Consider the following 15,004-nt stretch of genomic DNA (forward strand, 5'->3'; position numbering starts at 1 on the left):
CATAATCCTCCTGCTCTTCCATGCCGAAGTACAAACATCAACACCTTCAACGTGCAACCACCATGCCAGCACCTCGTCGATCGGCCATCAAGTAGGAGCGACATCCGACGCACTTAGCTCCATCCACACAATTGGGTTGGAGAGGGGGAGACTAAGAAAAAAGAGTGGATTCCCTCTAACCCATACTAGCCTAGCAACATGACCATCTTGTGATGGCAAGGCACCTCTCCAAGAGGACTCACGGGGCCACCACCTCCACCTCGGCCGTCTACACATTGTCGCCGTCTTAGGCTATTTGCCACCATCGCTGTTGCCTCGCTCCGTTGCCCCCTACCTGCTAGATCTCCCGTGCGGCCGATCCGCGACCCACAGCCCATGGCGCCACCATCCTGGCTCCCGTCGCCACGTTATCGCTGCGCCAGGCTCCGATCTCTCATCAGCCTCTCCCTACCGCCAGAGTGGACGGCCTTCTCCTATACGGTTGACGGAACTTGTGCCAGGCTAGGCTCCTGCTATCGCTGGCAACGACCTCCGGTTGCCGCTATCCGAGTCACGCTAGCTAGGGCATGCACCACCACGTCCATGGCCACACACTACCACCTCGCCTTGCCTCGGCAGCCGCACCCCTCCTCCATAGCATTACGTCACCACCTTGCTTTCGTGGTTGCCATCGCTGTCAATCAAGAGGATGGTGGATCTGGGCAAGGAACACCGGATCCACCGGATCAGACAATCCTTATCACCAGATCCGCGCTGCCACCACCGTCCTCAGGTATCAAAATAAATTTCACGCACGAAGGCTGCATGCAATTACTCCCTTTGTTTCAACATAAATTCATTGTTCACCCATCACATGCATACTAATACAAAACTAAAAAGACTATAATACCTTCATTTTATCAAATCTAAATACAATTGTTTATTTTTTATTTATTTCAAATATATTTATTTTCTAGTATTGCAAACTCATTTTGCAACAAACGAAACGGGGCAAATTAACTTGTCCGGGGACGAAGGGGCTATTTAGATTTAGCCAAAATAAACCTTATCAAATTTTGACAATACCAAAATTTTGGTAATTTAGTAATATTGTCTAAATTTTGATAGGATTTCTTATGTATTTACCAAAGTTTGATAAAAAAAACTAAATAAATACACATATTTGATACCTTAAAAAAATAGTATGGATTGACGGGCTAAACCCGTTGCACTGTCGTGAAGTCTGGTTTAATTTATACGTGTCTCGAAAGTTCAAACAAAAGAAGAATTGAAAACAGGGAGAGACACGACAACGATATTCTTCGCGAGAGTAACGAGACACCGACTCCTGTCGCTGCCTCGTGACTTGGAAAAGGTCGGCGGAGTGTAGCTTCCCTGCCACGTCTTGATAATAGTTGGTGCACAGGCCTTCCCATGTACTCCTAAAAAAATAACATTATATTACCTCCAGATCTATTAGCTTCAAATCTTCCATAGCCAATGTAATAGTCAATTCATACAATAGTTGCTTACTATACTATTAATATCTGGTCCCACCTATCATACACACGTTACGTCTTGGAGTTCGTGCTGCAGCTGGCTACAGATTTGTAGCCCACTGCTCTTCTCTCTCTTCATTTATCTTTTTAAAATATGTTTATAGCTGGCTTATAGCTTGCTATTGTACCTGCTCTAATAGTTGGCGTTTTGAATAAGAGCACGGCTCTAAAAAAACTCTGACCATCATTTTTAATTATAATATGTATAAAATTATTAAAAATATATGATTCTGTTATAGTATTTTTTAAGACTAATCTATACATGTAGTCACCATATTTAAAAGATAAATATTTTAAAAATGATTCATAATGAAAGATTCTAAAGTTTAACCTTAAACTTGTCTAAAACGACATTATCAGTCCAGAGAAAGTATTAGAATTAGAATGTGATACATTATGGATATACCTTATATCTAGATTTGTTATATTAGATGTGTGTGATATTCTAGTATGAGATTGATTTTTTTTAAGGATGAAGGGAGCATAGATATGTGATGTGGCTTTCCCATATGGCCATGTGGAGCTAGGGCCTATTGGATTTGGACTGCAGTATATCCTTCGGTTATTTTTCGCATATCCTCTCTTACTATAAAGTTATAACCCACTAGCTCCTAAAGCATAACATGTAAAGATGCCACATCATCTACACTAAAAAGATGCCACATCATCTACACTAAAAAGATGCCACATCATCATCCACTAACAATCATTAAATTTAAACATGATGCAAGCATGCTATATTATATATAATTTTATAATTTATTAAAATTTAAAGCTTTTAAAATGCAAGCATGTTAAATCATCATCCCATATAACTCATATAATGTTATATCTTCATTATTTTTTATAATATGCTATGTACCTACATAGTTCATCCTTAATTAGTTAATGTTATTTCTTTCTTATCTCATTGAGTCATATCACATCAATTGTCTTTAGTTCTTAAATAATTAATCTATGATCCAAATTATCTTTCTCCTTTTCTTCTCTCATTAATCCATGTCACCTCAATTATTTTTAGCATTTAGATGATTAATATACTGTCCAAACTATCTCAGTGCTTTTCTTCTTTTATAAAGTTAGATCACCTTACTTTTACATTTGATTCGTCAATCTATATACTATTTAAATTTAAATTATCATAAACTATGTTAACTTCTATAATTTTATGTTGTCTAACTATTTTACATATTATTTTTACTTATTGTTATCATAGTAAAATTCCCGCAGCAACGCACGGGATTTCACATAGTATATAAAAAGCTTACCTTTTCGTTTCCATTGCAAGCACATTATCCAGGCCATTGTGTGTCATGGCCAGAGTCAAGAGCTACCTTTCAGACTTCCGGTGCCTGTTTCGTTGTCAGTAAGGGCAACACGAAGTAGATGTTGATGATGGCATTGCTACGACTCCAATACTCCATGATCTCCATCCATCTGTGATTGCTGTGAAAATTTCCAACATTGAAGGATCAGCTACTAGGCCGCAAACTTTCAGGATAAGACCCTATTTAGATGGGACTAAAACTTTATAGTCCCTATCACATCGGATGTTTGGACAAAAATTATAAATATTAAACGTAGACTATTAATAAAATCCATCCATAATCTTGGACTAATTCGTGAGACGAATCTATTAAGCCTAATTAATCCATGATTAGCATATGCGATGCTACAGTAAACATGCGCTAATTATAGATTAATTAGGCTTAAAAATTTTGTCACGCGAATTAGCTCTCATTTATATGTAATTAGTTTTATAAGTAGTCTATGTTTAATACTTCAAATTCATCCAATACGACAGAGACTAAAGTTTACTCCTGGATCCAAACACCACCTAAGTCAGCAAAAATCAGGAGCTCTGCATTCAAACATAGAGCAGACATGCTTAGACCGGATTGGCGGATAAACCACCAACACATTCTCATTTGCAGAAGGAAATGGTAGCAGTTTATGCTTACACTAGTTACACATGGGACTTTTCTAAAACTCCATCAGAGCAAGCATGCTCTGTGTTGAGGATGAGATCCCCTGCTAATGGCCTTTCCCTCCAAAAGTCCAGAAACTGCCATTCCCTTGTACATCGACTTGCTCTGTGTCATATCAGAACTCTGATACTCCAAGGCTGTCCATTGTCTCACCTCTGCAAAGTTACCACTAAAACAGATTTCAGTTTGGAAAATAAAGAACCAGACAACCTTCCTGATGGGCAAACCAACATAAATATTCAGAGATGGTGTATTAAGTATTATCGAAGAAACAATCCAACTTCAAAGCGCAACCATTATCTCCCAGAGTTTCTGCTGAAGTAAGAGAGAGTCCAGTGATGTGTGCGTATGGTGTGCGAGTGAGGTTAGTTGGAGGAGACATAATGTAGAAACACCTCTGTTATTAAAGGGATTTTTCTTCAGCATTACCTTTGGAAAGAACTGAGCTGATCATCCTGGTTTGTTAACTCATTAATGCTGCTAATGAGTTGTCATATATTCCATGGTCACTTTATATTTAGCGCATATGTACAAGGAGAAAACAGAAGAACATGGATGGGTTTCTTTTTTTTTTTTTTGAAACAGGATGGCTATATTGTTTTCTAGGACTGAAACAAACAAATAAGTCATAGAGGGAAAATGGCTATCCATTTGGTATAACCAATTTGTGGCAGACCTTAATAAGTTAGTAGACATTGCAAAGAAGTAGACCCTCAAAAGCAATAGTTTATGTCATACCGAGAGTCCTAGAAGACTGGAAGCACAACTGGACATCAGCAGACCTGCTACCAGAATTCACTACAAGAGCATTTTCCACATTCAAAATGGTGAAAACGACTAGAATCTCGCACAACGATCTTCCGATGGGTTATTTCACTGATTAACTTCATTACTGTATGGCAGTCCACACATACCCGAAGGTTCTTTACCACCCGGATCACAGACCCTGGAGGAGACTTGATCAATCCAAAAGCAACAGCCAATCTCTCACTGTGCAAGAAGAGATGGTGCTCCTTTTCGTTTTCTTCCAAGTCATGCATCACAGAACTAGTATCAGGAACATAACCCCTTTTGCGCATCTCCAATACCATTTCCTCAAGAAAACCCATAATTTCTTCTCTTACATCAAGTGGCACTTCCCCAGCATGAAACAAACGGAATTCTCGTCCAGCTTCAATCCAGCTATACACTGGCTCTTTTCTTATCTCCAATCCAATCGTACACTTTCTAACCTTGGCTACGGAATCCCACTTTCCGTTCACTGCATAAACATTAGATAACAAGATATATGTGGAAGAATCTTTTGGCCGCAGCTCTAATAGTTTATCGGCAATCCTGATACACATTTCAGCATCCTTGTACTTCTTACATGCGCTCAACAGGGCCCCCCAAGTAGCTTCATCAGGCTCATATGGCATCGTAGTCATTAGTTCTTCAGCTTCCAATAAATGGCCTGAGCGACTAAGAAGATCCAGATAACACGTATAATGCTGCAATCCAGGAGTGATGCCATACTCGTTCTTCATTGACTCAAAAAGCTGCCGCCCTTTCTGAACAAGACCAGCATGGCTACAAGCATAGATCAACCCGACAAAGGTCACCTTGTTGGGCTTCGCTCCTGCAAGAACCATCCTGTCATAAAGAGCCAATGCCTCCTCAGCTCGACCATGCTGTGCCTCTCCAACAACCATTGTCGTCCACGAGATTACCGCACGGAATGTAATCCCCTCAAATACTTCTCTAGCAGAGAGTATATCACTGCATTTCGAGTACATGTCAATCAACGCATTCCCAACTATCATGCTGGACAGGAACCCAAGCCTCATTGCGGAACCATGCAACTGCCTGCCCAGCACCACCAATGACAATCGATAGCACAAATGCATCATCAATCCTGATATCATCCCGCCTCATCTCAACAAAAAGCTCCACCGCGCCGACGCTCTCACCGGTCTTCACTAGCCCCGAGATGAGCGCAGTCCATGCAAACAGGTTGCGCCCAGGCATGCTCCGGAACAGCTGCAGCGCCTCCTCACCGCGGCCGTTGGACGCGTACCCAGAAACCAGGGCAGTCCACACGACGCTGTTCTTGGCGCCCATACTGTCGAACACCTTCCTGGCATCGTCGGGGAAGCCACATTTGCAGTACATGTCGACCAGAGAGGACTTGACGACGTCATCCCCGCTGTACGGGGACACCACGAAATGCTCGTGCAGCTGCCTGCCAAGGCGGAGGCTGCGGAGCCTTGCGGAGACGCTGGCGACGGAGGCGATCACGAAGTGGTCGGGGCGGAGGGCGTCGGCGGAGAGCATGCGGCGGAGGACCGGGAGGGCGAGCTCGAGGGACGCGGAGCGGGAGACGGCGGCGAGGAGCGAGGAGTAGAGGTAGATGTCACGGCGCGGGGTTTCGTCGAACAGGTGGAGGGCGTCGAGGAGGAGGCGGGACTTGGCGTAGGCGGAGACGAGGGCCGCGGGGTTCGGAGTGTGGTGGGCCAGAGGCGGCGGCGGCGGCCGGAGAAAGCATTCGCAGGACCCGCTTTGTGTCTTCCTCCCCAATATCTAAGCCGTTCGTTCAGAATCGATTGATGGTCAATAATTCTCCTTCTTTCGCCTCCTACAAGCCCACAAGGCCACAAGGTGGAAGGGAGGTAGGCCCGTTTGAGTTTAATTAATGGAATAAGTTCACCCGAGGTCCCTCAACTTAACAGCGAGATTTTTAAGGCAGTATATATGGGTGGTTTCGCTGACGTGGCATCCTAAAGTCAGCAAAAAAAATAAAAAAAAGGACATGGGACCCACATGTTAGCTGCACATTCCTTCCCTTCTCTTTTCTTCTCTTCTCTTCTCTCTTCTCTTCTTCTTCTTCTTCTTCTTCTTCAGTGAGGGAGGCCGACGGTCGGCGGGGCGAAGCGGCGATGGGAGGGCGGCAGGCGAGCGCCACGATGGAAGGCGGCGGGCCCGTGTGGCAGCGGAGCAGTGGTGGGCGAGTGCGGCAGGCGGAGTGGCGCCGGGATACGAGCAAAGTGGCGATGGGCGGCGGCAGGTGGAGAGGCGCCGTCCTCCGCCCCGCTCGCTGCTCCCGCCGTCCCGGCCGCCTGTCTTCCCCAATCCGCGCCGCCTGCCACCGCGCTCGCCTCCTCTCCCCCTCTCCGCGCCGCCCTCTGCCCTGTCTACCGCTCCCGCCGCCGATGCCGTACGAGAACGGGAGCAAGGTTGTCGCCCGCCTCACTCGCCTTCTCCGCCATTCTCCTCGCCGTCCTAGCGCTCTCGCCAGCCGCCGGCCTCCCTCACTGAAGAAGAAGAGAAGAGAGGAGAGAAAAGAGGTGACGTCGAGGCGGACGACCGCGGAGGTGGAGAAGAGGGAGAGGGCCTCCCGGGGACGGCCATGGCGGGAGTGCGCGTAGAGGATGGCGGTGTAGGACGAGTAGGCGAGGGAGGGAGGGAGGGTCGACGGGGAGAGCGCGCCGCTCGCCGGCAGCGGGGCCCGAGGTCGAGCAACCGGCGCGTTTGAACATCTCCGCCGCCGAGCTTGCCATCGCGCCGGTCGCCACCTCTCCTCCTCTCTCGCCGCCGCCGTCCCCGCTTCGCCGCTGGCCACCTCTCTCCCCCTCTATCACCGCGCCTGCTCAAGAGAACCCGGAGAGAAGAGAAGAGAAAAGGAAAAAAAAGAAAAATGTGGGACCCACACCATTTGTCCCACTTACATGTGGACCCCACATTAATTTTAATTATTTTTGCTGACTAGGATGCCACGTCAGCGAAACCACCCATATATACTGCCTAGGGACCTTAAGTGAACGGTTTTATATAGTTTAAGGGTGGAGATTTCTGGTTTTGTGGTTAAGGGGCCTAAAAAAATATCGCTGTTAAATTGAGGGACCTCCGGTGAACTTATTCCTTAATTAAGAGGGAGATTAAGGCCCACTTCTTTTTCGCACTTCAAACTTCAACTTACCGTTTTCCATTGGTACACGCTTTTCAAATTATTAAATGATGTGGTTTTTGACAAAAAGTTTTATACGTAGATGTTGATTAAAAAATCAAATAAATTTATTTTTAATTTTACAATAATTAATACTTCATTAGTTATGTGCTAATGAGTTTTCTCGTTTTACATGTACTGAAAATATCTCTCAAAACCGGCCCAAGTATGGGCTCGTAAAACGAGAAAATCATCACTCCCTTCATCCTAAAATATAATAACTTTTAGCTCTCAGGATTTGTCCTAAAATATAACAACTTCTCCACCAACATTCTCTTTCTAACCAATGATAACTCTCCACCATTCATTTTTCCCACCTACCTCCACAGTGGCGGAGCTGGAACCAAATTGAGGGTGGTGCACTACTTTACTATATAGATAACAACAATTACACTAAATAATTAGGATTTGACCATTTATAGATAACTATTGACACCAAATAATTGATTAGCAAGTAAAAGAGCTTACCGAAATATATGACGAAAAGAAACCGCGAAGGGAAACATTAGAAAAATACATAAAAGACCATCAATCTATGCAAAATATATCCTTTGCATTAAAGCTGACAATCTCAATGTCATCGATAATTACAATTAACTAGAAAAGAAGTAAAAAACATCTTAATTTTCAACTAAAAATTTATATCCAATGAACATGTAAAAACATAAAAAATAAATACGTTACTTGTCCATAACCTGCCAAAGTGTTAAATCAAGTTTTATTATGTTAGACTATAAGTGCATTGCACAATATAATTATAATAATGTACACCCCAAAAGCAATGATAGTTTCACGGTGTGCTTACAATTTTACTAATGATGATCTAATGGATTAATGGCTGCAAGACTGCAGGAGTCCGGGTCCTTCAAGAGAGGATCAGTTGAAACTTCCAATTCTTCAAACTTTAAACCCTAGCTTATATAAATATGCATAATTGAATAGGCAGTATCAACACGTTACAAATCAAACTAATCTCTACTATTACTAGCAAAAGTGCCCGTGCGTTGCACCGGGTGATTGGTGATGTGTACAGTGACCAAAAAGTGTTGTTTGGTTTAGACAACTAATCTGCTAAAAAATTATTTGTTTTTAGATAAATAATCTGCTCTATATTTACGGAATATATATGGTGTTTAGTTTAAATAATTTGTAGTTTGGGAGAAAATGGGTGGACGAACAATACGATTGTCTTTGCCCAAAAGGAAACGTATGAAAATTTGTATGATGAACGGAAATATTTATTTTTTATGTAGGTAAGTCTGATAAAATACAAGTAGAATTTTTGTACAAAATGTACTTTGAATTTTGAGAATATATATATTTTTTAAGAAACACATAAACATGCTCACAACACGAGCATTGAGATTGACGAAGTCACCACGGAAGCCTCAAGCACCCGTGTCAAATCAAAGATTTGAATCCAGATTGACTGTTCCACCACAAGAAACTATGCGAATATACATGTGTATGTTGTCTGAAAAAAATATGTGGAGTTTAATAAATCGTAAAAATCAATCTTATTGTTTTTGTGAGAGTGAGTATTGTTTTGAGTTACAAATTGTATTTGAAGTCAAATATTAATTAGTAGATATCAAAAAAAAAGAAAGACGATTAGACAGTGATGGGAAAAAATTAAAAAAAAGAGCGGACAGGAACAAAGAGAGAAAAAAAAGGAGGGGACAGATCGAGAATTGTTTTTAGGGACTAGCTAAAAAACTGTCGAGTGTTTTTTGAGGGGAAAAATTTCAAATCTAACTATAGTATATAATTTCACTAGAACTATACTATAACAATAATAACTTATATATATGTATTAAAATAATATATGCAACTTTATATGTAATTTATATAGAGATAACAATATAGTTATAGTTATAGTGTAGTTACACTATAGTTATAATGTAATTATAGTGTAACTATAATGTAACTAGCATATAACTGGAATGTAGCTTAAATATAACTTGAACAAATCTACGATAAACATATAATAATGGGACTAGCTTGTGAAAAGAGGGTTTAGATCTAAGAGCAAAATATCTCAGTATAAATCTTAAAGCGGAATCGACGGCTAAAAAATTTGAAGTTTTCACTCAAGAAAACTATCGACAGTCCTCTAGCAATTCCGTTTTTTTAGTTAAACATTTTAATAAATAGATGGAACGGGTAAAATAAAAATATAACAAATATAAAAATATTAGATTATTAGGATTTTAGTTTGTCTTGATAGGAGCCCTTAAAAATATATTCCTTGGAAATAAAAAGTTGTAAAAAAAAGAAAAAAAAAGGCCCATTAGCCCTTTCTTTTCTGTTTCAAGTGAGCGAACCATGAGTCCATGATGGCGACCACCCGGAGCATCAGCAATGACATCACAACACAGCCATGAGCGACGTACTCATGTCGTTCATGTCTCTAGTGAGCCCCGGCGACGATGGAGACCTACGACCGAAGCGAAGCCGGCTAGCTCGTGTTGCACGGTGCACTGGTCTAAGCGAGAGATGTGAGGGCGACTTGGTGGAGTGATGATGGCAAAACTTCTATGCGGAGTTAGCTGATGCCACGGTGTAAGAGAAGGAGGTGGGAGACCAGCTTGTCGGGGAGATGGGAGCCAGATACCCAGAGCGGACGACATGTGTGACATGGTGGCGGCGACGACTGAGGCAAGCGCTCTGATGGCGAGGACGCTGCTCGTGATGTCGTGCATGGCGCGTCTCGACGACGAGGACATAGGGGCCGGAGGCAACGTGGAGAAGGTGTGGCGACGAGCAGGTGGCCAGTGCCCAGTGCCGATGCAAAGTACCAGGTGATTGATCGATTTTATTGGATTGCAATCTCATGGTCCCCTTCAAGCTGATTTTATCGTGGTTATTCGTCCGATTCAGGGTCCAGATCGAATCCATCCTTGTTTTTCCCTTCTTTCTAGTAGCGCCTTGGCTGGTTGCATCGCTCGTATCGGATTGCGAGCAAGGAACGAAGGATGAACGCCAACACAAATGTGCGTACGGTCGAAAAATGGATTTACGGACGAATAAATTAGGTGACGAACGAAAAATTACTAATTTTTTAAGTAGTTAAGATAAGATATACTGCTTTTATAAATAAAGTAATAAGTTATAAATGGTTTTCTTAAGGAGCATTTGCAAATTTGCTATCGGCTTTTTAATTTTTATAAGGATATCACTCGAATGATGGTTCTGCTGGTATTTTTATAATTTTTTTAGTACCATCTTTTAATAACGTTTAAAATGGTAAATTTATAAGGGACGCACAAAATCAAAATTGAACAGTCTTGCGGAGCCCAGTTGACTCTGCCCCTACAGAGCCCACGTCACCTTGCCACATGTGGGCCGATCCAAGCACACATCTCAAAGAATATCTAACGACCAAAAAAAATCGCATGATGCAGACCACGGAAATCTGTCGACAGCTAGTTAGCAATAACCGCACGGGGAGAGAGAGAGGAGAGACCGAGAGAGAGCGCCGTGCGCGGTGCGCCTCGATTCTTCCGCCAATACTAATCTCCTCATTTTTCTCTCCTCCACCGCTCATCCTTTTCTCTTATCTTCTCTTTTTCTTCTTCTCTCCTCAGCCCTCCGTCTCCGTCCCTATCCCCACGGAGGCGTCGCTCCCTAGAGCCGGGGGCTCGAACTGACGAGGAGAGTGGAGAGGAATACAGTAGTAGTAGTCGGGCCAGGAAGAAGAAAGATGGATTGATTTGCGGCAATAGATGTCTTTCACATTATCCCCCAAGCAAATAAATCAGATGACTTTTCCGAAGGAAAGAAGAAGATGACGGCTCCTACAAGGCACAGCACCAATGGAACAGCGGAACGGGTATCTTTTAGCAAAGCAAAGGGCGGGCTCATGTTAATAAAAAGAGGTTCAGTGGTATGTTAATGAATTGGTCGATTACTAAAACTAGACTTTTTTAATTTAGAGACTTAAGAGCAGAAGAAAAGATGGAAAAATTCCACCATCTCCCAAAAAAGAGATGTGGCAATCTTGAAGAGAAAATTATCTACCTTGCAAAGATATCTCGGCGGGATCAAATATATGACGAGGTTGGCTGACATTGTGATCGTCCTTGATCAGCAAAAAGAGTATATAGCTCTTCGGGAATGTGCCATTTTGGGGATTCCTACTATTTCTTTAGCCGATACAAATTGTGACCCACATCTCGCGAATATATCTATTCCAGCCAACGATGACACTATGACTTCAATTCGATTGATTCTTAACAAATTAGTATTTACAATTTGTGAGGGCCGTTCTCTCTAAATAAGAAATCATTGATTAAGAAGAATAGTTAATTCTTGGATAACTGCGTAGATTTATGGAATCACTTACTATTCTTTTTCTCCCTCTACCTGTGACCCCGCCGTGGCGCCTCCTCTCTCCCTCTCCCTCTACATGCGACCCCATGCCAAGGCTGCCTGGCGAGCAGCGGTCTGCGACGGGCTGGGGAGCAGCGGCCGGCGAGCTACTCCTCGACGTCGGCGGCGCTCCTTCTACGAGCGGTGACGGGCGGCGGCGTCTCTCCACCCCTCGCCTCTTCTCCCTCGCCATGGGGCCGTGTGAGGGCTCGACCGTAGCGGGCGGCGGCGCCCTCCCTTCCGGCGGGAGGGGAGGCGGCGGACAGGGGCGGTGCCCTTCCCTTCGCCGGATCCAGCGGGAGGGGGGAGGGGAGCCGACGGCGGCCCGCCGGCGTCCCAGCGGCGGCGGCACCCTCCCCTCTGCCGGATCCAGTGGGAGGGGAGCCGGCTGCGGTTCTGTGGCACCTTCTCCTTCGATCTAGTTGCATGGCAAGTTTTGGATATATTTGTGTATATATGCTTCAGTTTTTCCTTTCTCCTTCTATTTGTGTGATGAAATTTTAACTGTGATTTTTTCTGGGGGGACGGACGAAAAATTAGATTAAGATAAGATAAGATTTGAATTTGATTTGGGTTTTCATGCATTCGGTCATACAATTGAATTAGGGTTCTTAATTTTGGAAATTTTGGGGGAAATTTCAATATGATTTATTCCCTCTTCTCCAATTTCTTTCTTCTTCCCGGCGAGGCCGTGCAGCGGATTTCCCACTCCGATTGCCCTACCTAAATACAATCGGATGATGAATGAAAGAAGCGAAGTCGGGCTATCACATCTTGCGGACGAAGGGACGAACGAAAATTGAGGTGACGATTGGAAAAATACCAATCTTTTAATTAGTTAAGATAAGATAAAAATTGAAGATGATTTTGTTGGTATTTTGGTACGTCATCCGTGTATAAGTCGGTTCTTAAGTTCGTTTGATTTTGAAAATACATATCCGTATTTGAGACGGGTTTTAAGTTCATTCGCTTTTAAAAATACGGAAGGAGTCGTATAAGATATCTCTTTAAAAAACTCTCATGCTAATTTAAGATGATGGACTCCTAATTGCAGCATATGATTTTCTAAAAATATATATATCCAAGCAAATTTCCACGGTGAATTTCACTAATTTCACTTTAACTAAACCGTATAACGATAATAAGATTAAAATAACATTTACCCGTTGTAACGCATGGGTATTTTTTCTAGCAGGATTAAAAAGAAGACTAGAACTACAACAGAGAGTCTAGAACTAATCAAGATTCAAGAGAAAAAAAGTCTATGCACTTACTGCACATCTCGTCCCCTCCGCTGACTGCTGCCCTGCCCCATGGAGACTCGTGGAGTCGTGGTCCAGCTGCTGCTGCGCCCTGCGCTGCTGCCGGCGGCCGGCTAGCTAGGGCGACCAAAGGCAAGGACGGCGTGGCGAGCCAGCGACGCTGATCACGCTGCGACCGTCCGACGGCCGTCATCCAAGCACCAAAGCGAGGACGGATGATGAACAGACGTGCCGCGATGGGGAATAAGAAAGAAAAAAGAAAATGAGAAAACGGGAGTCGGAAGAGATTTGCGGCGTGTGCGCGCGGCTGTGATCGAAGTGCGAGGCGTCGACGTGTCTCCCCTTGCTCATGGGCTTGGCGTTCGGCCTTCACTTGGTAGCTCATGGGCCATGGGTGGTGCACAGTCGTGGGCTAGAGAGGGGTTCCCATGTGGTAAAGGAAAAAGTGCACCGAAGGTCCCTCAACTTGCCATCGAATTACAAAATCATCCCCCAACCGTAAAACCAGATATCCAGCGTCTCTTAACTAATCTAAACCGGTCACAATAGGTCCCTCGGCGGTTTTGACTCCGGTTTTGTCCGACGTGGCAGCTGACTAAGCGTGGGCCCCACGTGAGCCCCACATGTTAGGGTGCCACGTCAGCATATACTCTATTTCCCCTCTTCTCTTTCTCTGTTTCTCTTCTTCCTTCCTCTCCCTGGCTCTCTACTCTCGCATGGGCGGCGGCGCGCGTGGCGGCGATGGTGATGCGACTTGTTTAGCGCGGGGGCTCGCCGGCTTCCCCATCCCCCTATAGTGCGGTCAGCGGCGCGAATGAGAAGCCGGCGGTGACCGCGGCCACCATCGCCTATCAGAGGGAGGGCGTCGGCTAGTGCTGTCGTTGCTGCTGGCACCGCTGACGCTGTCGTCGCCGAAGAAAGCAACACCTAACGCCACCACCGTCGCAACCGGCAACTGCAAGTACTAGCTGCTCAAGATGGAGCCGGGGGAGTGGTCGTGGTCCAATCCCACCGGCGGCGCCAAGGATGGCAACCTTGTAGGTGCCGGCCTGTGCGACGACCCGGTTTCCGGCGCGCCGCCATGGCCGCTGCCTCGGTCTCAGCTTGACCGCTCGCTAGCTCTGGAGCAGCACAGCGATGGAGCTGGCCTTGCAGAGCTGAATCCACTAACGTGTTCTGCAGTGAGTGTGCTGGCTCCAAATCGGAGCTGTTGATTTGTCAGAGGAGATGAACTCAGGTTCAGAGTAGACAGTGTTGCTGATGTCATCTCCTTGAATCTGAACAGATAATACAGATCGTACCGTGGGACGGCGTCTGCAACCGCCAGGCCATCAACAGCCTCTGTGCCATGCGCCGGGGCGACCGCTACCTGTTCTACCACTCCGGCGCCGGCGCCGCCTCCCGTCACATCGTCGGTGTTGTGGAGGTCGCCAGGGAGTGGTATGAGGGAGAGGGGGAGGCGGCGAGCGGCGGCGTCGTGGACGTCCGCGTGGTGGGGGAATTTCGGCGGCTGGTGGCGCTCGGGGGATCAAGATAGGCGATGGCGTCCGCACGGTGGGGGAATTTCGGCGTAAGGTGGCGCGGTGACCGCGGCCGCCAACGCCCTCCCCTCTGCCGCGCCACCGTGCGTCGCCGCCTCACCCCGACGACGACACGCGGCCACGGCAATGGTGCCGTGTGGCACACAGAGGAGGAGAAGGGAAGGCAGATCACCGCGCTCCTCCCCGCGTGACGGCAACCATCGGAAAAAGAGAGAGAGAGGAAGGGAGAGAAGAGGGGAAAAAGAGAGAGGGTGGTGACGTGGTCTCCCTGACATGTGGGACCCACGTGGGTCCCACACTGAGTCAGCTGCCACGTCGGATA

The 15,004-nt window shown here is 45.3% G+C and overlaps 1 protein-coding gene and 1 pseudogene across 1 annotated transcript; one reads left to right on the forward strand and one right to left on the reverse strand.

The window, feature by feature from the left end:
* Positions 1-1,176: 1,176 nt before the first annotated feature.
* Positions 1,177-6,771, reverse strand: LOC127774227 (pentatricopeptide repeat-containing protein At4g14050, mitochondrial-like; annotated as a pseudogene).
* Positions 6,772-14,118: 7,347 nt separating this feature from the next.
* On the forward strand, positions 14,119-14,678 carry LOC127774228 (uncharacterized). Its single transcript, XM_052300486.1, has 2 exons — positions 14,119-14,322; positions 14,427-14,678. The coding sequence occupies exons 1-2, from the start codon at positions 14,119-14,121 to the stop codon at positions 14,676-14,678; spliced, it is 456 nt and encodes a 151-aa protein (XP_052156446.1).
* Positions 14,679-15,004: the final 326 nt, after the last annotated feature.

Source organism: Oryza glaberrima, chromosome 5 (genome assembly GCF_000147395.1).
Source record: "Oryza glaberrima chromosome 5, OglaRS2, whole genome shotgun sequence".
Taxonomy (NCBI): Eukaryota; Viridiplantae; Streptophyta; class Magnoliopsida; order Poales; family Poaceae; genus Oryza; species Oryza glaberrima.